At 44.5% G+C, this 27603-nt stretch overlaps 2 protein-coding genes and 1 pseudogene across 7 annotated transcripts in view; 1 reads left to right on the top strand and 2 right to left on the bottom strand.

Annotated features, from left to right (window-relative positions):
* Positions 1-269: 269 nt before the first annotated feature.
* On the bottom strand, positions 270-1157 carry Mif (macrophage migration inhibitory factor). Its single transcript, XM_076867334.1, has 3 exons — positions 962-1157; positions 632-804; positions 270-466 (listed from the first exon to the last, which is right to left on the bottom strand). The coding sequence occupies exons 1-3, from the start codon at positions 1067-1069 to the stop codon at positions 400-402; spliced, it is 348 nt and encodes a 115-aa protein (XP_076723449.1). The 5' UTR covers positions 1070-1157; the 3' UTR covers positions 270-399.
* Positions 1158-8901: 7744 nt separating this feature from the next.
* Positions 8902-27603, bottom strand: part of Slc2a11 (solute carrier family 2 member 11) — a 29218-nt gene continuing 10516 nt past the window's right edge. For 3 of the 6 annotated variants that reach the window (XM_076865414.1, XM_076865399.1, XM_076865507.1), the window contains 9 exons: positions 25915-26039; positions 23114-23243; positions 22439-22587; positions 16519-16706; positions 16278-16388; positions 15805-15906; positions 15657-15732; positions 15299-15426; positions 14077-15083 (listed from right to left, as the gene is read on the bottom strand). In XM_076865414.1, the coding sequence (XP_076721529.1) occupies positions 14883-15083; positions 15299-15426; positions 15657-15732; positions 15805-15906; positions 16278-16388; positions 16519-16706; positions 22439-22587; positions 23114-23243; positions 25915-26039 (1210 nt within the window). In that variant the 3' untranslated portion in view covers positions 14077-14882. Of the gene's footprint in view, positions 9033-14076; positions 15427-15656; positions 15733-15804; positions 15907-16277; positions 16389-16518; positions 16707-22438; positions 22588-23113; positions 23244-25914; positions 26040-27603 lie in introns of those variants that run through there. The other 3 variants (XM_076865687.1, XM_076865597.1, XM_076865776.1) reach the window with 3 other exon arrangements.
* On the top strand, positions 9808-11349 carry LOC143412019 (cysteine and histidine-rich domain-containing protein 1 pseudogene; annotated as a pseudogene).

Below are 27603 nucleotides of genomic sequence, written 5' to 3'. Positions count from 1 at the left end.
TGAACCAAAATAGTGAACCTGCCCCAGGGAGGGCAAAGCTGAAAACTGGTTAGTGTTTGATTTCTAGTCTGTGGCCCCAGGCAGAATGCCAACCTCTCCCCATCCCAACACTCCAAAAAAAAACTGAAAAGGGACAAAGAATTTGGAGGGAAAGGCTGGACAAAGGGATACCCGAACAGCATGACTGCCATCCCACCCCACCCAGCCTGGTCTCAGCTCCCTTTCAATGCCTGCACGTCCTTCGCAAGTCAGGGAAGCCGAGTCAGCTCTGTGTTCTCCAAACCATTTATTTCTCCCGGTGGTGGAGCTGGCAGGGGGAGAACAGGCACAGAACACAGCGGGAGTAGGGCCCAGAACGTGGGGAGGGTCGCTGCAAGGGAATCCAGGACGCCGCCACCCTCAGGCGAACGTGGAGCCGTTCCAGCCCACATTGGCCGCATTCATGTCGTAGTAGTTGATGTAGATCCTGCAGGGAGTGGGAACCAGGCTCAGCGCGTTGCAACACCTCCAAGAGCAGGCCGGGGTGGGGGCGGGGTGGGGGGGGCAGATGGGGGTTGGGGGGCCGAAGGGGGTGGGGGGCCGGAGGGACTACCCACGCCGCGCACCCCTCCCGCTCCGCGCCCCCACGCACTTGTCGGGGCTGATGCGCAGACGCTCGGCCAGCAGGCCGCACAGCAACTTGCTGTAGGAGCGGTTCTGCGCGCCACCAATCTTGCCTATGCTGTGCAGGCTGCAGAGCGCGCAGGGTTCGCTGGAGCCGCCAAAGGCCATGAGCTGGTCCGGAACCACGTGCACTGCGATGTACTGAGGGAGGAAGGGCGCGGTCAGTCCGCCAAAACGATCACGCCGGACCCCAGGTGTCCACTTCGGACTCCAGACCATCATTCTCCCCTACCCGCTCCCCATCCCTGGTCCACTCAGTCCAGCGAGTACACCCTTATCTTGTCCCCTCCCGGCAAACCTGAGCCGGCTTGCCGGTGGCCTGCGCCAGCTGCTGAGTGAGCTCTGAGAGGAGCCCGTCGGGCACGGAGGCACGGGGCACGTTGGTGTTCACGACGAACATCGGCATGATGGCGGAGAGACGGTGAGACTGGAGCAGAAGCACAAAACCACACGCACTATGGCCAAAGCCCAGGGACCTGAGCTACGTGACTGCCTCAGCTCCACCCCTGGTGCGACCGAGGCTCCGCCTCTCGTGACGCCACCACCGACTGCAGGCTCCACCCTCGCGAAGCTGAGGCTCTGTCTTTCCGGGCTACGTCACCGACGGTTGAGGCTCCGCCCCGTCCCCGGGAAGCCGAGGCGGGTCAAACCGCTTCTCCAGCAATCAATCGTGCTCTACCAGAAGCTGCGCTCCTTTGCAGTGACTACAGATCCCTGCGCACCCGCTCTCTGCAGTTCTTCATGTGGCGCCAGAAATTTGCTTGTTCCTTCCTCCCCTCGTTTCTTAGTCCTTTCACTTAGACACTTTTACTCAAAGGCACTGTGCCAGGAGTGGGTACGCGGCGGTTGACGGGACAGATGGTCCCTTGCCTTCCAGGGGCTCGGCCAAATAGATGAAGCCTAGCTTATTCCTCCCACCCCCACTGAGCTCTTGTGTGTCCTGAGTCTCCTGGACCACTGTCCCCAAAGGATGCAGTCCCGCACGTCGGTTTTGTGTGTGAGATGGGGAGGGAGCACACACCATTGCTTGTGTGGGAGGGGGTTGCCACCTCCAAATCACCATCCAGGTATCTTCCCTGCACCCCTGGTCTTCAAGGTGGGTGAGGATGCTGGGAGGCCGCCAGGTGAAAGAAAAGGAGCAGAGAATGAAATCCACACGAGCTCAGCTCCAGGCCTCAGGGTGCACCGCTAAACTGGGCAAACCCCAAATCCCAGGGCTCCCAGGCAACTTCACCTCCTCAGAGAAGCCCCACCCTAGTCAGATTCGGCTGGGATACCCTGTCAGAGAGCCCTTGGTGGGTTTTGTATAACTCTTCCACTAATGGTAAGCTCAAAAGAACACCTGACAGGTGCCTAGCCTACAGGAGACCTTGACTAAGTACGGTTGAATGAATGGATAGGTTTATAGCTATGACACTGCAGAAAGAGTACAGAATTAGGGCCACTACATTAGGGCTCTGGCTATAGCAGCTGAAGGTAGAATGAACCTGCAGACCTTGCTATCATTGAGCAGAAGAGTCCATTTCTAAGTGACTACTCCTACTACCACACTTAGGAGGCCTCCCAGTTAGGGTTCCATGTTCCATGACTGACCTCTCTCAGGCCCTTGATAGGGTGCTGTGCACTTCTAAGGACTTAGCTATCTTCCATCTCTTTAACAGGTACAATCCGGTTATGATGGCACTAGCACACACCAGCCTTGGTGATGGCCTTGTTTTACATCAAGGACACAGTGACTGTGAGACCTACTTGCCACCAGCCAGCCTCCAGTTAAGAAGCCCCATGACCCATTTGTGCAAATAGCCCATAAGTTTGATTCCTCCAGCTGGGCCCCAGGCCCTTCCCTTCTGGCTGTCACATCTCCAGTCTAACCTGAGCCCATGGCTCCATGATTACTGATGCATTGATGATGCTCCATGAGATGTTTCCAAATGGGTATGTTCATCTAGCCCCAGCAGCTGAAAGCCACCAAGGCGGCATCTCCTGCTGCCTATGTCCAAACCTAAGTGCGTGACTTTTCCTTCCATACCTGATTCCCTGAAAGTGAAATGTACTTTCTCCACTGTCTGCTTGTCCTCCCTTCTGCCCACCCCCACTGCCACCTAGTGTATGCTACCTGGCATTGCCATTCTCCTGCACTGCTGTGATACCTCTGAGGTAAACTTTTTCTCCTGGAGGGAGGAGTCTCTCCCAGTCCCCAGACAGAAGATTTAGCCTCTTGATTTGCTTTGCCACGTGAAATGTGAGCAGTGACCTGAGTGACTCCAAGCAGAAGATTGGAGAGCCAGCATCTGGTTGACCTATTCTCTGTGATAATGGATGTGAATGACAAGCTAGAGCCTCACCAGCAAGCACTGAGCTGCCCCTGTAGGTGAGCCACTGTGCATTTCAGGTTTTTAACATAGCATAGGGGTTTATTTCCTGACCAGGACAGCCTCTGAGCCATTTGTCATCTATTTTACCCTCCCCAGCTGTTCCTAGAAGGGCATCTGAGCAGGTACTGCAGTTCCCAGATAGACCTCTTACTAGCTTGGACATTTGGCTAACCTCTCTGAGTCTGTTTCCCCCACCTATAATTTAGGGATGACAATAGTGTCCACCTAGTGTTCTGAGGACCAAGTGATTTAAATAGTATCCTTGGATACTAGAGATAGTACTGTCCCTGCCCTGTGTGACCTAGTTCCTGCCAGCTTCCCCTGACCCTCCCTCATGGCACACTGTCCTTTCAAGGCATACTTCTGGCTCAAGCCTTGGTCCTGAGGTGAAATTTGACCCTCATTGGACTTTGGCTTATCCTGCAGACCTTGATGTGGCCTTAGTGCCTTTCGAAAGCCCCCAGAGCCCCTGGTTCAGTCAGAGAACAGCACCTGTCCTATCCCCTGAGACTGACTCCATAGTTCTATTTGAGTTAATGCTTCATGTTTAGGCAGCAAATCCCATGAAGGGGAGAACAGTCTCTTTTTGATCATTGCTATATGCCTACTTCCTGATCAATTTCCTTGACAATAGGCAAATTACCCCCCAAAGAGCCCAGGTCCTCATCCTGGAACCTGTGAATATGTTACGTTACATGGCAAAAGGCACCTCACAGATGTATTTAGGGTTGTGGACCTTTAAAAAGGAAGATTTTCATGGAGTATTTAGGTGGGCCCACTCTAATCACATGAGCCCTTAAAAGCAGAGAATTTTCTCTAGCTAGAGTCAGAGAGATGTGGTGGTAGGAGAAGTCCGAGAGATTTAAAATAGGAGAACTGCATGTGCTGTTAATGGCTTTGAAGATGAAGGGAGCCAGAGACCCCAGTCGTACAACTGTGAGGAACTAACATCTGCCAACAACTGAATGAACTTGGAAGTGAATTCTTTTTCTAGCTGACCTTCAGACACCTTGACTTCAGCCATGCAAGGCCTTAAAGAGAAGGCCCATCCATGTCACACTGGACTCCTGACCCACAGAAACTGTGAGATAATAAATGTGTGTTGTTTTAAGCTGCCAAATCTGTGGTGATTTGTTATAAGAGCAATAGAAAAGTAATATTCATGGCACCTTCAGAGGCTCAATAATTTTCTGCTGGCAGTGCACCAGGGAGTATTGACAGACATGGCTGCTGATTCTCCCTTCCTACTCACTGAAAGCATCATCCCAGTTCTGTTTCATTAGAACATTTATCACCCCAGAGCGCCAGACAGATGTGGCTACACAGCATGGCTGTGACCCATGCAGTATCTGCTGGAGGTGCCATCCTGTCCTTCTGCCTGCCTGGAACTTGGACATGATACCTTGAAGTGCAGCAAGTGTCAGACAGCCATGAGCTGGAAAAGCACAGACCAGGGAGTGAGGAGTAGAAACTCGAGGACCACAGGGGTTGGCTCAGTCCCTTTAGCTGCCTTTGGCAATACAAGAAAAACAAGCCCCTCTCTGCTTAAGTCACTGTTCATCAGGGTTTCTGTCCTGTGCAAAGCCGGTGGATCTTCTGGCTGGCACAGAGGACTTCTTGGGAGCCACAGCTCATGCATGCAAAGGGCTTCTGAACAGAGAAGGGGTGAAAAAATATCAGTTGGATAAAGAGGAAGACAGTTCACATGAATGCCTGGCAGATCCTGTGGATGGGCAGCCAGCCTTCCAGTGGACCACCTTTGTAGATAGGAGAGACCACCATCATGGAAGGTTGGAAAAGAGCAGGAGATACCTGTTCTTTCCCTCACTGCCTCTCTCTGACACAAGCTCCTAAGACTTGGCTGGCTGCTCTGGGGATTTTCACCCTCCCACTGGCACACACCTGCCCCTTCACCAGGCATTCCACAGCAAGAACTAGCTGGTCTCGAGCCCCAACTATCTGGACTCACTAGTTCCTATGCCCATGTTCAGGGCACAGAATGTTAGGAAAGTTGCAGCAAAGACAGCTCCATTTCCCTGCACTTTTTTATGGTGAAAAAAGACCAGGGTGGATGTGCTCATCATCTCTGCTGGTGACTACCCAGCTCAGCCCTACCTGAAGGCACAGGACTGCAAAGAGGGGTGTCTGCCAGGAGACCACCACAGAATACCTTCTCCCAGCAGTCACCCCAGGCTGGGTGAGGATTGTTATAGTTTGGATAAACGTTACTCAAAGGCTCATGTGTTAAAATTATGGTCACCAGACCGTGGGTAAGGGAAAATGGTGGAATATTTAGGAGGTAGAATCTAGTGGAGGGAAGTTAGGCTATTGAGGCTGTGACCTTGAAGGGATATCGGGATTCTGACCCCTCATCTTCTCTCTCTCTGCTTCTTGGTTGCCATGGGCATTTTACTGTGCCAGACTCCCACCATCTTGCTATAGGCCCGAAAGCAGTGGAGATAACTAACTCTGGGATAAAACCTCTGAAACTATAAGCCAAATAAATCTTCTTTCCCTATAAATTGTTTACCTCAGGTATTTTATCACAATGGTGGAGTTGACTAACATAGAGGACCAGCATTCAACACTATCTATCCCCACAGGAAACTGGGACACCAGTAAGAGGAGGGTGTTCTAGGCTGAGCTGCTTAAGCTCTCAGAGCCTCAGTTTATTCATCTCAGAAAGAAGTGGTCTTTTCCGGTAGATGTGTGTGACGATTAAGTGAGAAGACAGCAAGTACCAATGTCCTGGCATATAGTAAATGCTCAGTAAATGCTCCCTGATTACAGTACTGATAACCAAACAACCTGGAATTGGAAATGAATTTACAGGATGGAGACCCTAATGGGCACTGGAGCAGAATGAGAGACATTTTCCTTCCCTGTCCCCACCCACTTTTACCAGATCCTAGCAAACCTAAGACCAGCTATTTGGGAGCCCCAGAGCACAGGAAGCAACAGGCCACACACACTTCACTAATGAGGGCCATAAGAAACTCACAGTGACCTGTCCAAAGGTGGTGTGTCTTGGGTTACTTCTCAGAAATCCTTACCTCCTGGAATGTGAAGAGGTGTTGGCATAAACTTTGGGGTCAGGGAGAGCCCCTCGGAGTTGGGACAGTGGTCATTGGACTGGTGTGGAAGAGATGGGTGGAGGTTTGGCTCCCCATCCTTACAGAATAAATTCTTCAACCTGGCCTTCAGGCTTCTACTGAAATGCTCCTACCCACCACGTCTCCTGCCCCAGATCCCTCTGTGGAGGCCAATGAGTTATGGGCTTTCTTCCAGCACCTTCCCTCTGTGTACACAAGGCCTTTCCATCTCTACTCAACAGCACTTGTGGTATTCATGAGGCCTCCCCAGTACCTCCAACTGGAGACAACCAGCATCTCTCAGCTTCCTCACACCCAGGCCTCTCAAGAGGCCATTTCCATGGTCTCCTCCAAAGACAGCCTGTGTGTCTATGAATGTGCATATGAGACTATGATGCTGAGTAGGTGAGAAGTTGACATCTGTCCCTGCAATGTGGCCCCCTGCTGAGGCCACCAGGATGGGCACTTGGACTTCCCCCTCAGCATCCTTGTTTCTGGTGTCTGGTTATCTCTTACCTTTAATAATTCCATGCTGCCTATAGAACAAAGCCCAAGAATGGAGAAAGCATCATCCTTAGGGCTTGACAACTGCTTTCTGGCATTTGGTCTCCATGTCCTTCAGCTTATGTGGAAACCTACTACCCTAGCCTACCCTGGTCCAACCTTGGAAAGTACTGGCACATACCCCTCAGCTCCACCATTAATCCGAAGTGTTGCCTTGGACTCCTTTGGTGGCTTATGGGCCTCCCTAAAGGAAATGGGGACTAAACAGACTGCAGGCTACAATGTCTGTCAGTACTCTGAATCTCAGAACCATTTTGATGTTGAACTCAGGCATCTGCCTGTCCCTGGAGGCAGTGTGCAGGGTGATCAACATTCAATGGACAAGGTCAAGCTTGTCCAAGGTCACCTAGGTTTAATCCTGGCCCTCCTACTTAGCTGCATGATTTTGGATAAGCCACTGGCCTTAGTCTCTTGTTTGTACAACAGGAATGGTAAAAGTACTAATTTCATAGATTCCCTGTTAGAAGTAAAGAAGTCAACATGTGTAAAGTACTCAGCACAGCCCTGCTACATTGAAAACCATAGATATTCACTCTAAACATTTTGTTGTGAGACTGTTGGACTTTTTTTAAGGTGTAGGTCACCACCGCTCTCAAAATCCAGTGGACCTTTTGAGGGTAGGGACTGGGGAGGCCTCAGGATTCAGACAGTTTGAGAGGGGAGAGAATGAGAACAATTGCATGCCATTTGGAAACTATATAACCCTAGAACCTCATGAGTACCACCCAGAACCTGGCAGCCAGATGACCACAGAACCCTGCTCCCTTGTAGGGGAGAGACTGGGCCCTGGCCCTGGGCTCACATTCTTGAGACTCCCAAGCAGGGAAGGACAAGCAAGCAGGGGAAGGAACGATTTGGGTCAGGAGTCGGGCTGACCAAGTGCCCTGAGAAGTGGGGAGAGGCCACTCTAGATCTGGAATCTGGGCAGATAGACTAAAGCTGGGAGCATGGCCACTCTCCTGGGAGTGCCTTGGAGGCACCTTCCAGATACAAGGACTAGATGTTCCTGCTCATAGCTGGACACACAGGCACAGCAGAGACAGGTTGGCTGCCAGGCCAGACCCCCATTTCTTTTCCCCTACTATGTCTAACCAGCTTCTTTTCCTCCTCTTAGCACTGCCCCTCCTATCTGCAGGGTCCTGTCCTGAATCCCTGTGTCCTCTCCCCCACTGAGAGTTTCTCCAGGAAATAAGGACTTGGAATGTCCAAGAGGGAAGCCAGAGCTGATTCTGGCTGGGTAGATGGTGAGCATGACATGCTCAGAGGTCTGGGTCTAGACTTGGGACACCAAAGTGTGACTAATGTGGGCCTAGTCCTGGGTGCCACTCATCATCTGCTATGCTCACTGCCTGTGCCCCGTGGGATTTTAGGGAGTGCTGGTCAACAGATTCTTTCTCATGAATCCTCACTGGAGGCCTGCAGTCACAGCAGCCAGGGCAGCCTTTTTGATGCCTGAGGCTAAGCTGGGGAGGCAAGTTAACAGGGGCAGAAATAGGCAGACCAAGAGAGAGAAGCAGGGTGACCACACAGGAGCTCCTGGGAAGATTGTCACCTTTCAGAAGACTTCATAGTGACCAGACACATGGGATCTCTATTTCCATCCTTCATCACAGCTGCCTCTAAATGGCTCTAGCCTTAAAACAGCCCCCTGCTGAGCCTGTGAGTTGGCAGCCAGCTCAGGCTCACCTTCTGGAAATTGCTTGATTCATCCCCTTGATCCAGAGATGTCTCTTTCCCCCCCCAAAACCCACAGACCTGTCAATTCTGCTTAATGGCCACTGTTCCCTGCCAAATGCCAATAAAATTCCTCACTATGTAACAGTAGCCAAATGATTTTTTAACTTAGGTACCAAAGTAATTCAATGGAGCACAGATGATCTTTTTCAACAAGCAGTGCTGATACTACTGGTGATTCATTTAAAAAGAACTTCAACACTTACCTTAAACCATACACCAAAATTAACTTGAAATTGATCATCAATAAATGTAAAATTTAAGCCTAGCAGACATTTAAAAGGAAGTTTTTGCAATATTGGGATAGGCAAAGATGTCTTTGGACTCAAAAATCATGAATCATAAAAAATAAAATTGATACACTGAAGAAATCAAAATAAAAACTTCTGTTTTGAGATACTATTAAGAAAATTACAAGGCAAGCAATGACTACAAAAAATATTTGCAACACATATATCTGACAAAACACTGGCAGCCAAAATGTATAGAGCATGCTTGCAGTTTGGGTCAGGAGCTGCAGGATGATCAAACTTGGTCTAGGTATTGATGAGGATGATCCCACTGCCGATGACACCAGGCTGCTGTAACCAAAGAGATGCCACCCCTGGAAGGAGATGACGACACATCACGCATGGAAGAAGTAGACTAAGCTTCTGAGGAACCACTCATACGTGTGTCCCCCACTTTACCTTCATTACTGATATGTTTTCAAAGTTTTTTTTTTTTTGTTCTTTGTTTTTGTTAACATTTATTAAAATCTGTATGGCATAACGATATCTACTTAAAGGGGAGATAAGATTTCTCTGTACTTTTAAGTGATACTGTGATACTTTAGGCACTACAGCAGAGCTGGTGATGGTTTTTCTAGTTTCACATTGGTTTATTTTAACAGGTTGAGATGTTTGTTCTAAGACATGTAACCTATCGTTAACTCCTGGGTCCAAAGTGTTCGCTACCAAGTTGTATCTCTTAGTAGACCAGACCCAATCTTTTTTCCCTGAAGTGTTTCAAGATAGACTTTGATGTTTAAAAGAAAAATATTTGTTAAAATGGCTTGAGTATTTAGAGAAACAGAGCTTAATCCTCCCTTAGGTGTTGATAAACCCAGCCTAATTCCATTTTAAGATTGGGTGCCATCTCGTCACAAAGTCATGAAAAGTTCATTTCTGTTTTACTATAAATTACTGAGATTTCTAAACTTGTTTGGAATTCCTCCCTGTGTTCTGAACTCACCCATGCCTGGGTCTACTTGACCAGATAACAATCCTCTCTGAAACCTCAGCAGCATCTCATAAATTCTGATGTTGGGATCTGAATTTACTCCCTACCTTGAAATATCATGGCATGTGGATCATTAATCTGCTCTCTGCCCTTGTGTTATGATTGCCAAAACCCTGTTAGCTGTAAGTTCCCAAGACATCCCCCTTTGTAACTTTTTGTGCTATATAAACCTTTTCTGAGAGCTGGGCTGATCTCTATCCCGGTTTTGGGAGAGACCATCGATGGTGGCCAGCTTTCCTTGTGTACACGATACAAGCTTGCTTTCATTGATTTAAAAGACCAGTGGTCTTTTCTTTGCATCGTGGTTCAACAGGTGTATTACAAAGCTGTTCAAAAAGTAACTTGAATGGAAATATTAGTACCCAAGTCAACATTCTGCTTTAAAGAGTAATAAATGCAGACGAGTTAAAAAACCAAATAATAATAATAAAATAAAATAAATAAATGCATAAAACAACAACAACAAAAAAGACAACCCGGAAACCGGTGGTTTCAGGAAGCCTGCAGCCGCCCTAAGCATCAGGTCAGTGCTTGCTACAGCAGAGTTAGTCGCACAGTCTTGCGGTTCCTAGTGTTTGGTCCTTGTCTGTAATGGTGGGAGGAGAAGAGGGCCGTGCTTTGTTACAATAGGGACTGTGGCCAGTGCTTTGACCCTGAGAACAATTCGGGTGATGCTTGCACATATCACTCAGGTGTTCCAGTCTTTAATGATGCATTAAAGGGTTGGACTTGCTGTAAAAGAACCGATTTTTCTGATTTTTTTAAGCATGGTGGGCTGTACAAAAGGTAGACATAATATCGAGAAGCCACCTGAGCCAGTCAAGTCTGAAGTCAAGACTATTGAAACGAAAGAACTATCTGAATTGAAACCCAAATTTCAGGAGCCCATAATTCAAGCCCCTAAACCAGTGGAAGCAATAAAAAGGCCAAGCCCAGTGAACCAATGACATATTTGGTTTAAAATATGTCATTAAAAAAATCTGCCTCCCTAAAACAAGAACTTGATAAACTTAAATTATGGTCTGGGAATGAAGGAAAATAAGAAAGAAGATGACAGTGATGAAATTAAGATTGGGAACTCATGTAAAAGTGGAGGGTGTCCAAAGACATATCAGGTCTACAGAGTCTAGAAGAAGTCTGTGTATATCATTCTGGAGGAATGATATTTTCCATGAGGGGATGAAATATTGGAGCAGTTGTAGAAGGAACACCTCCGATTTTAAAACAGTCTTAGCCTAAGAAGGCTTTATGTAAAACAGGGAAACACATGTGGACTAGAAAGGGTGCTGGGAAAACAGTTGTTCCATGTAGACACAACGCATCAGACTGGGGGTGAAGTCACCATTTCAGTATATGCTAAAAATTCACTTCCAGAACTTAGTCGAGTAGAAGCTCATAGTACATCGTTAAATGTACACATTGTATTTGAAGGAGAGAAGGAATTTTATCAAAATGTCAAAGTATAGAGTGTGACTGATGTAAAACAGAGCTATGTAACTATGACTGGAACGAAGTTGAAATCAGAAAAGCTTGAGATTGAGATGAAAAAAGCTGAACCTAAGCATTTGGCAAGCCTTGAACTGTCTACAACCAAAAAGCAGAAAAAAAAAACAGAATAAAAAGAAGATATCACAGATTGAGGTTGAGGGAGGGCTGTTGCCTCTTTCAGAATTCTGTGTAGTGAAGTGGTGGCCTGCAGCTGTAACTTTTTGTTGCTGAATCAGGCATTTCAGGGTCACGTTAGGTTTTTGTTTTTAAAAGCCAAAGTCAATTTATCTTTTTGTGTTCCATAAGACTGATTATTCATATCTCCTCATTGGTAGAATCATAGTTGTGTCCCTTACTTGAAGAAGCCAGAAAATAGCTCGAGTGTAATTACTGTATTTCTTAGTGTATTATTATTATGTTAAACAAAGAAATAATAAGGGACATTTTTTTATATTTCTGTTATCCAATAATTAGTAAAGCAAGATGAAAATGTCAAATTTTTAACCAGTTTTTTTTTCTTTATGGACTTTTTTGTTCCTATAATACCTGAAAATCTTCAAGGAAGAAATAAAGCTCTGTGTTGTTTTTTTTTTTTTTTTTTTTTTTCATGTGGGACAGTCACTTTTTCCAGGAGGAATATACTAGGTAAAGTGGGGGCAAACTATATGCACTGACCAACAAATCAGAATTTATTCACAGTTTATTTTAAAATTACATCATTACCTGTATATTTGCCAAAAAATATGACTTAAGAGTAAAGGAAACAAGACTGGAGAGGTATCAATTTGGTTAAACGTCAACATGTTTATAAGACTTAAGCAATAATGCTAAAAATCTTTTTCCTGATTAAAGGTCTTTATATCATGTTATGACTAAATGGTACCTGATTTTTAGTCTAAACCCTCTTAAAACTTCAGTTAACTATAAAAAAAAATCATCTATATCTGGCCTTACTGATGGAAAAATACCTAAAGTTATATCTTAATGGTTTGTGGAAATACGATAGAATATGAGAAAACTAAATACATAAACTTTGCTTTATGCCAACTATCTATTACATGTTAAATAAAATAGCTTAATTCTTCCAGAGTAATTTTTAAGGCTTTCAAGTAGAGCTTGATAATTTTAGTTATACAATGTTGATTATATATTGTATTTTATTGGTATTAAATATACATAATGCATGATTTGATTATTTATGTTTAACAGACCATTAGTGGATAGCTTGCTTTTTGAGGTAATACAGAGATCAAGAAGGAAATTTTAAGAAATGTTAAGCAGTTCAAACTGTCATAACTTAATAAATTTGGTTATTAATAGGCCTATACAGATTAGAAATGAAAGTCAAAAGGGTTTTCCAAACCCTTTGAGTGTACTCTGGGTTAATAAAACTCTTGCAAAGAAAAGTGTGCAGAAGTACTATTTTAGTTCATAAGGGGTTTGTGTATATCATTCTATTACTCTTAGCAAATAACTATTAGATATATTAGTTATAATAATTACTTAAAGGTCTAGCCGTGTCATAGTTCACAAAGTCCGGCACCTAGGCTTTGTTGACAATAAAACAAATGGCAAGAAATATTGGGCGGTAAAAAGTTTGATCCAGATAGAGAATGTAATTGTTAGAGAAGTATTTAAAGTTTTGACAACTATCTTTCTGGAATTAGAAACCTATGTTCTTTAGAGACATGGAATCTTGTTTGGAGAAAGAAGTTGATTCATAAATTTGATTCAAAGTAATTATTATTATATCTTTTGTAATGTTTCCTTCTTGAGGCTGTTTTCTCCTGCAAAATGTCTTTCATCTTTTAGGATTTAAATATTATTTAAAGCAGGTGATATATTCTAAACTCAGTTACAAAACACTGATTTTTTTTTCTCTTTTTTGATACAACTATGTAGTCTAGTTACATTAATGACTATTTTGATTCTTATTCCTAAGAACCTCTAAATGTGTTGGCCAGGTAAAAATATAATATTAAACTCATAATCAATTTTTCAAAAAAGTTAATAAAAATGCCTGTTAATTAAAAAAATAAGGCAACTCAATAAAAATAGTAGACAAAAGATATGAAAGGATTCTTCACAAAAGCAGATAAATGGTCAATCTAAACACATGAAAAGGTGGTCAACATTATTAGTCATCAAGGAAATACCATAATTAAAGCACAAAGAGACACTACTTTTTACACACTCACCAGAATGGCCAAATTGAAAAGACTGACAATACCAACCAAGTATTGATGATTTGGAGTATCCAGAACTCTCAAATCACTGCTAGTGAGAGTATAAAATACTACTATAATCACCTTGCAAAACAGACCAATGAATACTTTTTATCCACGCAGCTCACCAAAAAATTTTCCTTTTTTCCCTATAAAAACTACTTGTCTGACCTTCTTGAATGCACCCATAGTTTAGTATTGGCCTACATATTCCCATTGCAATGCTCTGTCATTCCCAAATAAATATTACTCTCTAGAGATTTCTTGCTACCTAATATGATGGTATTCGGAAGTTGTGCCTTTAAGACGTGATTAGGTCGTGAGGGTAGAGCTTTCATGAATGGGATTCACTAGTGTCTTATAAAAGAGATGAAGCTCTTCACTTCTGCCATGGCAGGTTACAGTGAGAAAACAAATGTTTATAAACTGGGAAGAGGGCCCTTAACCCTGGACTTTCCAGCCTCCAGAATTATATTTCTATTGTTTATAAGCCACCCAGTCTATGATACTGTGTTATAGCAGCCCAAACAGATGCACAGAAAATGAAAATACACATCTATCCAACAATTTGCATAGGAACATTCACAGCAGCTTTATTCATGATGGCCAAGAATTAGAAGTAATTCAAATGTCTACCAAAGGGACTTTTTTTTTTTTTTTTTTTTTTTTTTTTTTGGCAGTGCTGGGAATTGAACCCAGGGCCTTATGCATGCAAGGAAAGCACTGTACCAACTGAGCTATATCCCCAGCCCCCAACAGGCAAAGGGATAAACAAATCATGGTATATCCATACAGGGGATAATTACTCAGCAACACAAAGGAATGTATACTAACACATGCAACTAAACTTTTTCCAAAGAAAGCCGGACACAAATGTGTACAAATAATATAGAATTATATAAAAGTATAAAAAAGGCAAATCTGACTGATAGTGGCAGAAAACAGATCAGTGGTTGCCTGGGGTAGGGGGTGGAGTGGGTTATTGATAGCCAACGGGTATAAGGGTGCTTTGGAGGTGATGAGAATGGTCTACCTTGATTATAGTGGTATTTCATGGGTATATACATCTGTCGCAACTCATCAGGTGTTTACTTAAAATGGATACATATGATTGTATGTAAATTATATTCTAATAAAGTTGATTTCAAAAATCGGTTTCTCAGAAAATCCTTTTCTGACCACCTCCTCCCAGACCAGGTCAGGGTCCCAGCACCACCTGTATTTCTCTTCCATTGCATTCCGACTAGTAATGTTTTAATTGGTTTCCTGTTGGTTATCTTTAGACATTGAGCATCAAGTGGTTGCATGTCCTGCCTCCCTGGCTCACCAATAATTGCTAAACACCTGGTACCGTGTCTGCACAGAGTAGGTCCTGAATAAACACTCGTTAAAATGCAAGTCATTCTGAAAAGCAAAGGACAGGGCAGCAGCCACCTTTAGCCCCTGCCACAACTGTGCAGCTATAGCTCTGTGGACTGGATGACCTCCCTGCTGCTCCTTGTGGGGCCCTGGGCCCGCATGGGCAAGCTAAGTCTGTGTAATTCCTCAGAGATCTCCAGGAATGTCTTGCCTTTGGTCTCAGGGAGGAACAGTCCAGCGTAGATGGCTCCACAGACGCAGACACCGAGGAAAGGAACAAAGAGGAAGTGGGATAGGCTCTCCTATGGGTTAACAAAGACCCCAAGACCTGTTGTGCCCCTTCTTAATGGAAGGTCCATGACAAGTTATGAGGAAAGACTTGCTCCCTTGGTTCACATAAGGTCCCTCCCACTTGGCCTCAGTTCTCATGTACAGAGGCGCCACTCCCTGGGGTGCTCCAGTAATAGGGACAAAACCTGAAGCAGGGCCTCCCACCCAGGGGGAAGGGCAGGCCTACCATGACAAAGGGGAGCCCAATTCCAACAAGGAAGAGCATGGTCCACATCAGGGCCCCACAGACCATGTAAGCAGCAGGTCGGGCTGTCTGGTCAAACAGCTCTGTGGCCAGGATTCCCGTTACTCCAGCTACAAGAAGAGGATAGAGGGCTATCATCCAGGGATTTTTGTCCTGCCTCTCTGTCATCTTAGTCCCATCTGCATGGGGGCCCCTGGATGTCCTCCTCTAGTCCTCCCAGAAGCCTCAGCACAAGTGGGTCTGGGATTTGAAAATGACATTACAGTCACATCCACCATCACTCACTCAGACACCCATTGTTCCTTCAGCCCAAAGACCAGAGGCCTTCAGGCCCACTCACCAGGGCCGATGCCAAAGCTGAGGATGAAAGCAAAGACGCAGGACATGGCCAGATAGGGCATCCAGGGGAAGGAGCTCTGCAGCAGATAAGGTGGAGTGAGGTGGAAATCAAACCTGGCCCAGCTACCACCCCTCACACCCCCAGCTACCTTCAGACACAGCGCAGCTGTGAAGATGCTGGCCCAGCAGGTCATCAGAGAGTATCCCCCTACCAGCAGCACCTTCCGACCCACCCTCTCAATCACCACGCACTGCAAAAGAAAGGAGCCACTCAGGAAGGTACCACACACTGGGCTCTTGGTTTGGGAACAGGCAATACGAGGGGCCTCATGGGAAAGCTGGTGTGTGTTAAGAGGGAGATGCAGTTTATTGCTTCAGAAGGTCACGGCTTTATTAATATCCCAGAGGACCTTGGTTAATTACTCAACTTCATTTAGGGTTCTCATCTCAAAGCAATGGTGTGAATGCCCAGCCAACAGTAGGAATGCTTGCCGACTTGCTGTACTTTACCACCACGAACAGGAGTGGAAAATAGCTTAATGCAAAGTCCTAAGAGCATCAGTATCCCAAGCATCCCTCCTGGCAGGACTGGGGGTAGGGGTGGGCCCAAATCTAGACTCACGCTAACAAAAGTTGCAAACAGCTCACAGCTCCCAGTTCCAATGATGGCATACTGGATCTTCTCTTCAGGCACTCCTGCCTCCCGGAACACTGAGGAGGCATAGGCATACACCTAGGATTGGGCCAGCAGGAGGGGCAGCTCTGAAGCATTGGTTCCCCTCAACCTTCCATGGCTCCCACCTGCCTACAGCACAAACCCTCAGCAGACCTAGGGTGCAGGACAGGACAGGGCAGAGCCTCACCGAGTCATTCCCACAGAGCTCCATGGCACTGCCCAGCACCACAAGGCTTGTCACTTGCCTCTTCAGGCCCCGGTCTTGGAACAACTCCCATGGGCGCCGTGCCTGGCGGCCCTGGCAGGCAGCACGCTCCTCCTCCATCTCTTCCATCTCCTCTGCCACATCCTGGGTGCCCCGCAGCAGCTGCAGAGCTGAGATGGAGAAGGGTGCTGCACTTCCCCTCCCTCAGGCCTTCTTTGATACTACCCAGCAGTAAACCCTTCACCCCACCCCAAAATATCTCCACACACACATCTCTCTCTCTCTCCCTCTCTCTCTCTCTCTCTCTCTCTCTCTCTCTCTCTCTCTCTCTCTCAGCATGTAAATCAAATATATAGAAAATGCACATCATTTTTTTGAGAAGACTGTATTAGCAAAAGCTCTGCCAGTTAGACAAAAAAGACTGCAACAGCTTGAAATATAAAGACCTCAATGCCCTAACTTCCTACAGGCAGCAGCTGAGAAATTTGCTCAACCACTAAAAGCAGCACACTTCCCAATACTCTCCAGAAAGTATAAAGGAAGGTGACAGAAAAGGAGGACTATCTCAGAGGGCAGAAGCAAAAACCATGGAGAACCCCTCCCAGGGGGCAGATCAAGCCCCAACTCTAAGCCAGGGAAACCTGGCAAGTGTTCCCAGTGGCATTACAGAATTGTTATGGATCAATGACTGCTTTGTGCCTTCTGGCCACCTTGTGTTTGAAATTAAACTCTTAAATTCTGGTTACCTTGTCTCACTTTGACCATTGTACACTGAGTGTGGGATGGGAAGAAGACCTGTTTTTTTTTTTTTTTTCTCCTGGATGAATTTATTATACACACTCTGATTTTAGCCTAGAAAGTAGAAGTGAAACAGAAATTACCTCCCTTCCAAGTTTTTACTTTTTCTGCTGGTGAACAAGATCTTGGACCATTTCCAAAATCTTGAGGTTTCTCTGAATTGGTCTAGTATCCAGTCACTGGCTTTATGGGTGTTGAGAAGCAGTTGTGGTGTGACAGTGGTAGTTTCCTGGTCCTGACTTTCTGATTCCAGGATCACAGCTATGCTTGCAGGTTCATAAACTCAGCAGTTCCAGTGTTAGTTGACCGATTGGTCATCATCCTGTACACTGCAGAGCCAGGAGCTTGCCTGGATGTTCAGTTCTGTGTTTCTCTGGGAATATTCCTGTAGCCACTACCTAGAGCCTAGTCCTCCAATCATTCTAGTTAATTTGTAAACACCCATCCAATTCTCCTTATTAAATTACTCAGTGCTGAATGCAATGGATTCTATATCCTTCCTTGGACTCTTAGTGTGTCTTAGTGAAGGGGACTGGTTTGGGAACAATGAAATTGGGGAAATTATACTCCAAACTATATTTGGAGACCGGGAGTGTAGGGACCCCACAGGTGAGAGCAAATGATGGCTTCTAAGAAAAGATCAGTTGGGACATGAGAAAATCCTCTGGGTTGAGTTGATGAGGGGAAAAAGCCTATGGGGTTCCCAGAAACCCTCCCTCTGACTCTGCTAATCTTGGAGCTGCAAAGAAAGATGGTTTAGGTGAATCTTTGGAATCAATTGACAAAGGTGCTCAGTATTTTATTTATGGTCTTGTATATTCATTGTTTTGCTTCTAAATTTCTGAAAGCTTATTCTCCTAAAGTTTCTTTTATATATATTCTTAGTGTAATTATAGAGTATTGAAAAAATCTCCTTTTCTTTTTTCTTCCACACATGAGAAGTAACTTGAGTGTGGTCTCCTTTCAAATTCATACACCTAACCCTGAATTCAGTAGAATAAAAATAAAATTTGCCTAGGGAAAATATAGTAATAATTTTTAAGACTTTAAAAGTTACATTGATGCTTTAATACTGCCTGATACAGGGCGAGTTAGGGAAGTAATTCCTTGATTCAATTTAGCAAATACTTCTGGTTGCATTAAGCTCCCTGACTTCCCTGGTTTCTGGCGACTCCTCCTCTACTCCACCTTAGTCACCCACGCTCAGGACACACCTTGCAGCTTGTCATTACCTGGAACTGTGCTACCTCTGCATTATTTGTATCTGACACATCATTTTCGGATTACAAACTCTTACTAGCATATGGTTATGCTAGGAAGTCTATCTCAGTGAGAACATAGACATTTTCAGGTGGAAATTCTGTCAACTATTTTTAATTCAACAACTGAACTTGTTTTAACTTACAACCTCTTCCACTTCTTTTACTCAGTTTTAGAAGTTCATTGTTTTTTAAAAAAAACACATCTATTTTGGGATATAATTTAAATACCACACAATTCACCCTTTTAGGTCCTTTTTTCCTGAGAACATGACTCAGTGGTTTTTAATGAGTTCAGAGTTGTGCAACCATCACCACAATGAATTTTAGAACCATGAAGAGAAACCCCTTAGCTGTCACATTTCAGTCAGCCCTTCATGCCCCCAGCCCCAGGAAACACAAATCTCTAGCTCTACAAACTTGCCTGTTCAGGGCGTTTCATGTAATGGAATCATACATGTGGCTTTTTGTGACTGGCTTCTCTTACATAGCATAAGTTTTTTATTGGTGCAGACAGAATAGTGAGTTTCATTGTGGCATACTTATACATGCACTGACACACTTGCTTAGTTTCCTTCCTCAGCCCCTAACCTGCCCTTTCCTCATCCTTTCCCCATCCCCTGTCTCTACTCTATGGGTCTTCCTACCATTTTCATGAGATTCCTTTTTTCCTTCCCTTTCTCCTCGCTCACTTCCACATATCAGAGAAAGCATATAGCCCTTTACTTTCTTTGTCTAGTTTACTTCACTTAAGATGATGTAAATTATATAATTTGATTCTTCTTTATGATTGAATGAAACTCCATTGTGTATCTCTCCCACATTTTCTTTGTCATCATCTGTTGATGAACATCTAGGCTGTTTCCATAACTTGGATATTGTGAATTGTAGCATGTTTTTAAGGTTCATACACATTGCAACATGTATCAATTACTCAATCCTTTTTATGGTTAAATAATATTCCAATGTATGAATATGCACATTTTATTGATCTATTCATTAGTTGATGGATGCTTTATTTGCATCTACCTTTTGGCTATTATGAATAATGCTACTACAAATATTCACATACAAAGTTTTTTTGGGGGGGCGGGGGGCATAGGTTTCATTTCCCTTGGGTTGTATGGCTGGGTTATATGGTAACTCTCTATTTAAATCATTTGAGAAACTCCCAGATTGTTTTCCTAAATTATCACACCATTTTACATTAAGGGTTCCAATTTCTTTATGTTCTTGCCAACACTGGTTTCTATGTGACTTTTTAAATTATTGCCATCATAATGGATGTGAAATTGCATCTCATTATGATTTTGATTTGCATTTCTCTGGTGAATAATGATGTTAAGCTTTTTTTTTTTTTTTTTTTTAGTGCTGGGGATTGAACCCAGGGCTTTGTGTATGCAAGGTACTCTACCAACTGTGCTAACTCCCCAGCCCCAATGTTGAGCATTTTTTCATGCACGTATCAGCCACTTGTATATCTTCTGAGTAAAAATGTCTTTTCAGATCCTTTGCCATTTGAAAATTGGTTGTCTTTTTGTTGCTGAGCTATGAGTTCTTTACATATTCTAGATACAACTCATTTTCCAGTTAAATGATTTGCAAAAATTTTTTCCCATTCCACAAGTTGCCTTTTACTTTCTTTTTCTTTTGGGAGGGATACCAGGGATTGAACTCAGGGACACTCAACCACTGAGCCACATCCCCAGCCCTATTTTGTATTTTATTTAGAGACAGGGTCTCACTGAGTTGCTTAGCGCCTCACTATTGCTGAGGCTGACTTTGAACTCATGATCCTCCTGTCTCAGCCTCCCTAGCCCCTGAGATTACAAGTGTGTGCCACCGCACCCGAAGCCTTTTTATTTTCTTATCTTCTTGAAGCATGACAATTTTTTTTATTTTAGTTCTTGATATCTACTTATCTATATTTTTAATTTGTCAATCATACTTTCGTTGTCATATTGAAAAAACAATTGCTGAATCCAAAGCCCATACATTTATATCTGTTTCTTCTAAGAAGTTTATAGTTTTAAATTTAGAAGACTTGTTTTTTAAAAACCATGGTATCTGGATGGAAAAAAAGCACATAGCCAGAAACAGTGATCACACCTGTAACTCCAGCTACAGGGAAGCTCAGGCAGGAGGACTGAAAGTTTGAGGCCCACCTAGGCAACTTAGGATGAACCGATCTCAAAAAATAATAAAAGCTGGGCATGGTGGAAACCTCTAATTACAATGACTCAGAAGACTGAAGCAGGAGGATTGCCAGTTTGAGATCGGCCTGGGCAATTTAACCAGGTTCTGTTTCAAATTAAATAAAATGGTTTAGAATGTAGCTTTCAAGGCTGAGAGTGCTTGCCCAGCATGTGCAAGGCCCTCAATTCAATACCCAGTACTAAGGAAAAAAAAAAAGGTACATATAATTCAATGCAATCCTAAGATCTGGTACTTCTTTTCTGGGCTCAGCGGCGCAAGCCTGTAATTCCAGTGGCTCAGGAGGCTAAGATAGGAGGATCACAAGTTCAAAGCCAGACTTAATAACTTAGTGAGGCTCTAAGTAACTTAGCAGGACCCTGTCTCAAACAAAAAAGTAAAATAAAAAAAGAACTGGGAGGCTGGGGTTGTAGCTCAGTGGTAGAGCGCTTGCCTCACATGTGTGAGGCACTGGGTTCAATCCTCAGTGCCACATATAAATAAATAAAAATAAATAAATAAATAAACAAAGATATTGGGTCCATCTACCTAAAAAAAAAAATTATTTAAAAAAAGGCAGCAGTGGGGGGTGGGCTGGGGATGTTACTTATTTGTCACACATCCACACATCTCTGGGTTCAATCCATGGTCCAAAAAAAAAAAGGATCTGTGACTTCAAAACTGATGTCATGACTGAGACTTTGGGGGATCCTGAGATGGGACTGAACATATTTTGCAGAGAGGAGGGATATACATAATAATTGTGGCCATGGACAGGCATGGCACTATGCCTATTACTTGATGAGTTCAGGAGTTTGAGACCAGCTTTGGAACATACAGAGACCCCATCTCAAAATAAAAAAGAAAAATGTGGTCATGACGGCCAATCAATAAGAATACATTCCTGGGCCCTGGTCTTCATCCCTCCTTAAACCCCACTCTTTGCCGTGGGAGAGCACGTCACTGATTTTCCCATTCTGTGGCTTTGGATTCACCAGCATGTGAATGGGACGTTAATGGGTTTGGGGTTGGAGGATGAAGGTTTCGAAAGTACTTGTGCAACTGTTTTGCTTTCTTGTGCCTCTGCCACCACCCCACTAAGAACATCCCTGAGTTCATTAGTACCAAGAGTTTGAGAAGAAGGACAAATATACAGAACTGAAGCAGCCCAGCTCAGACCAGACTTGACCAATTCCTGGCCTAGCTGAGATCAACAGAGTTGTGCTGCCAAAGGAATAAATGAGTAAAAGATGTGGTAAATGATTGTTGTTTTAAGCCAGAGATTTTGCAATTATTCCTTGACCATATTTATTATAGTTAACTGATACAACAATCATCACCCAGTTGGCATTGGGCAGGTGAGGTCTTGTATAAGTGTCTCTCCTGTGGTGTGTGTGTGTGTGTGTGTGTGTGTATTTTTATGTACACCTGGATTTCCTGGATGACAAAGGTGGTCTGACCCATCCTATTACCCTATAATTTAGGACATCCCTTTGACAAAGAATTTTGAAGGCATATGTGAATAGATCATGAAGTTGAGACACAAAGAAGAGCTTTTCCCTACTAAATAAAACCCAAAAGATGAGGACCTGTACTGGTGAGATGCATCCTTGGAACAAGTATAGTCCAGAGGCCCAAGGGCAAGGACTCACCGGCTAGGCAGGCCTCTGCATCTCCACAGTCAATGAGGAGGTAGCGTGGGCTCTCAGGAAGCAGGGGCAATGAGACGAGCTGGAGTACCCCAGGCACCAGGCAACTGGCCAGCAGAAGGGGCCATACCTGTGGGCCACCCATCAGCTCCCTGGGGAGGCAGAGGACAGGACAGAACAGTTGTCTCCTCACCTTCCCCCTTGACCCCCTGCCTGCCTTACTAACCTGCTTGCAGAGGGTCATGTTGGCCTGTGACTCTTTCTATCTAGCTCTGTGTTTGGACATCAAGATCCTTCCAAACCCCTGCCCCACCTTATCCCTAGCAATTTTTCTCCCTGGGGATCCAAGCTCTGCACTTTCCTTTTTTTTTTTTTTCCCTATGATGGCCAGAACAAGTTCCTCTTCAAAAGCCCAAATCTTCACCCTCCCTGCTGTCAAGAACTGTTCTTTGCTCCCTATCCTGGAGAAGATGGGAAAAGGTGATTCACACCAAAGTTTGGCTGATTGAAAAGCTCTTTTTTTTGTATTAGACACACGGCTGTGAACAGGGTTTTGATGCCCTCGTGCATAGAAGCAATGCTTTAATCAAATGGTGGGGAGGGGAGAAATCTGGGTGGAGACAGATTTTTACTGGCGTCCCTGAAAGCACTTAAATGCATAGGGGGAGGGGTACTCACCTCAATCCGACCACCTGTCCCATCACGATCCCCAGGGCTGTGAAGATGGCTGAGGTCATGGCCACTGCTCCTCGGAGTTCACTGGGAGCACTCTCCCCCAGGTACATAGGCTGAACGTTCATGCTCACGCCTGGACACGCGCACAGCAAGGGTGCTCAGCCACAAAGAGAGTCCTTGTGAGGCCTGCATGTCTTTTTTGCCTCTTGTCTGCTGGGTTGTGACTCAGTGGGCCATTCCCTCACCCCCACACTCTGAGAGGTTCCACCTCACCTTCTATAGGGATGATAGGATCCCAGCTCAACCCCTCAGGATTCCTGGGAGAGAAGTCATCTTTCCCAGATAGGCTCTCCCCATCCCTTGGTCCCTCATCACAACCCCACATATTCAAGGGATCTTTCTAGGTATTAAAGTCTCTGCAACAGTGTGAATGTTGAATGTCCCCCAGAGGCCCATGTGTTAAAGGTTTGGTCTCCAGGTGCGTGTTCTTGGGAGACGCTGTGGACCTTTATGAGGTGGGGCCTTATGAGAGGTCTTTAGGTCATTGGGGGCTTGATTCTTTTTTTTTTTTTTTTGTACTGGGGATTGAATTCAGAGACACTCGACCACTGAGCCATATCCCCAGCCCTATTTTGTATTTTATTTAGAGACAGGGTCTCCCTGGAGTTGCTTAGCTCCTCCCCACTGCTGAGGCTGGCTTTGAACTTGTGATCCTCCTGCCTCAGCCTCCCTAGCAGCTAGGATTATAGGCATGCACCACCACGCCTGGCTTGGAGGCATGATCTTAAAGGAGATTGTGGGACCTCAGTCTCCTACTCTTCTTCTTTGCTTCCTGGCTCATGAGATGAATGATTTGTTCCTACACATACTCCCACCATATTATGTTGTCATCACCAGAGGACTAAAGCAAAAGTGCCACTCCAATGTTGGCCTGGAGTCGGGCGTGGTGGTGCACCTCTATAATCCAAAGCAACTGAGAAGGCTGAGACAGAAGGACTGGAGACACTTGTATAAGTGTCAAGGCCAGTCTCAGCAACTTAGTGAGGCTCTCAACTTAGTGAAACCCTGCCTCAAAATAAAATATAAAAAAGGCTGAGGATGTAGTTCACTGGCGAAGCACTTCTGGGTTCAATCCCCAGTACCAAGACAAAACAGAACAAAACAAAACAAACAATGTTAGATTGAAACCTCCAGAACCAGAGCCAAAAATAAATTTTTTCTCTTCATAAGTTAATAGCCTCAGGTATTTCATTATAGTGATGGAAAGTTGGTAATACAGTCTCTCAAGTGCTGGGGGTGGAAGGAAAAGGGAAGGACCATGTCCTGGATGCCTTCCAGCTTTCCGGGTTCTCATTTCAATGCTTTACATTGACCACTACTGATGTAGGTCCTCACCTCATTCAAGCTCCCCCATGGACACACCTGGCACCCATACAGCCACTGGGAAAACAAAACTGGACAGTGCCCTTGCTGCCCACCCCACTATTCATTCATTACAAATGCCAAAAGCTAGGAGGCCACATTAGGATATCATATACCTGGGAACCCTCCACCCCACTCTCTGACCTGGGTTCAGGAAACATCTCCCATCAGTGTCAGCCCCTTTCTCATGGGTGATGAGAATTCAGAGGAAGGCAATGGCTCTGATTGTCAAGGAGTCTCAGGGCTACCTCTGCTCTTCCTTCCAACATTAGAGGAGGGATTCCTTCTTTTTTGGATATATTCGGGGGAAAATGACAAAGTCTGACCTAGTTCCTTTCCCCTGGAGTGTGGGTTGTTCTTAGAGTTTCACTTTCAATGAATAGAACGTGGGAAAACTGGTGGTGCATGACTTCTGAAAGGGGGACACAAAGAGCACTAAGAATTCCTCTTCATCCACCCCCACCCCCACCTCTCTCTCCACTCACTCTGGAAAATACCAGCTGCCATGTTTTATGGGGATATTCAAGGAACACTACAGAGAGACCCACAGGGTGAGCTGGAGCCTCCTGCCAGTGGCCTATGAGGGAACCATCTCGGAAAAGATCATCCAGCCCCTTCAGGTGGTAGCAGTTGTAACTGACAGCTGAGCATAACCTAATGAGAGACCTCAAGCTGGAGCTACCCTGCTAAGGCATTCCCAGGCTCCTGACCCACAGAAACTGGTATTATAAATACGGTTACGGGCTAAGGCTACAGTTCAGTGGTGGAAAACTTACTTAGCATGCTCGAGGCCCTGAGCTCCATCTCGGCAGTGCACACACACACACATAAACCATGTTGGTTGTTTTAAGCCACTAAGTTTAGGGGTAATTTGTTTCACAGGAATGGGTAACTAATAGGGATATCAACATCTGGCTGTATAAAAGCAGAGAGTCAAGTTGTAACTTAATTGTAATCCCTAAAAGCTGAAGTAGATGTACTAAAACTTTTTCTCCCTCACATATCAAGCCCCAGAAACTCAGGAGTTCCTAAGATCTATCCTTTCCCCACAGAAAAGGGGATATATAACACATCTGCCACAGATAAGGGGAAGAGAAGTAATCCTATGTCCCTTTATACCTTGGCTGCCAGGAAACTCAGGTTTAGAGTGTTGGTAGTGCAAGTTTGAGGATGTTTTCCCCATTCCTGCAACTTCTTCATTTTTATACATCTACTGTAAATATCTAGTTATTTGAGTCTTTTAAGATAAACCATATTTAATTATTTTGTAAAACAGATAGGCGTGAATGAAAATATGTCAGTGAATAAAAGGAACAAAAGAAGGAAATAAAGGAACTAATGAATGAATAGGAATAGACAGGCAGGATGAGATGCCCCCATACCTGCACTGACTCCCATGAACAGTCTTCCCAGCATGATCATCTCAAAGGAGCCTGCTTTGTGGCTGAAGCCAAATAGTAACGCTGCAGCCACCACAAAGATGTTATTCACCAGGAGCGACTTCTTCCTTGGGGAAAGTGGGGACACAGGAAAAAGACACTTTGGTTTGGTTCAGAGGGACCCTTCTTTTCCTTTCTGTATCACACCCAGTCCTGATCAGTCACAGACCTGTGTGTGTGTGTGTGTGTGTGTGTGTGTGTGTGTATGCATGTGTGACTGCTGTCAATGAGAATAAATTATATAAATTGAAATGAGAAGTAGCCATTGCATCTTGGCTCACTTGTGGAATGCCTTGAAATGCACATTCTCACACTCCTCCCCCTACACCCCCCCCCCAATTACTCTCCTTTCTGCTTGCACAGCAGCATGAAATGACATAATTTATATTTTATGGCTTTTGCTTTTTATAATAAGCATTGCTTTCCCCAAACTCCTTTGTAAAATGAAGGAACTTATATATCATTTCTTAGGCTTAATGAAAACCCTAGAAGAAACCAGGCATGGGGGCTCATGTCTATAAAGCCAGCAACTTGGTAGGCTGAGGCAAGAGGATAGCAAATTTGAGGTCAGCCTCAGCAACTTAGTGAGATCCTGTTTTAAAATATACAAAGGGCCAGGAATTTCAGCAGCTCTGGAGGCTGAGGTAGGAGGATTGTGAGTTCAAAGCCAGCCTCAGCAATTTAGTGAGGTCCTAAGCAAGTCAGTGAGACCCTGGCTCAAAATAAAATTTTAAAAAGAGTTGGGGATGTGGCTCAGTGGTTAAGCGCTCCTAGGTTCAATCCCTGGTACCAAAAGTGGGAGGGGGGAGCAGGGATGCAGCTTGATGGTAAAGCATCCCTGGGTTTAATCTCCAGTACCAAAACAAAAAACAGACTTTGCCCTGTGAATGCATTTTTTTCCATTTCAATACACAGATAATGCCAGAAACACTTTGCTTTCACTTGGCGTGGACAGCATTACACCTCAACCAAACTGCCTTAATGATACAACAGTTCTATGCTGTGGACCACAATTATTCCATGGAGCATCCTGCTGGCCCACTACTTTGATGAGTTCACACTGAAAGGACCTGGAGAAGAGGAAGCAGCAAGTAGCCTATATGTCTTGGTAAGTAAGGTATGACATAGAGTGAAAGAGTACAAATGAGGGTCAAGTAAGTAATTAATGTTTGTTTTTGGTTTTCTTTTCTTTTCTTTTTTTTTTTTTTTTTTGAGAGAGAGAGAGAGAATTTTTAATATATATATATATTTTTTTTAGTTTTCTGCGGATACAACATCTTTGTTTGTGGTGCTGAGGATCGAACCCGGGCCGCACGCATGCCAGGCGAGCACACTACCGCTTGAGCCACATCCTCAGCCCCCTAAAATAATATATTGTAATAAGAGTTCTTTAAAACATGAATTACTGGGCTGGGGATGTGGCTCAAGCAATAGCGCGCTCGCCTGGCATACGTGCGGCCCAGGTTCGATCCTCAGCACCACATACAAACAAAGATGTTGTGTCCGCCGAAAACTAAAAAATAAATATTAAAAATTCTCTCTCTCTCTCTCTCTTTAAATAAATATTATTTTAATATATTATTCTAATTGTTCAATGTTTTATTAGTTTTTATTGTTAATCTCTTATTATGC

This window comes from Callospermophilus lateralis, chromosome 1 (genome assembly GCF_048772815.1).
Source record: "Callospermophilus lateralis isolate mCalLat2 chromosome 1, mCalLat2.hap1, whole genome shotgun sequence".
NCBI lineage: Eukaryota > Metazoa > Chordata > Mammalia > Rodentia > Sciuridae > Callospermophilus > Callospermophilus lateralis.
This window is presented reverse-complemented; position numbering and strand designations above follow the sequence as displayed.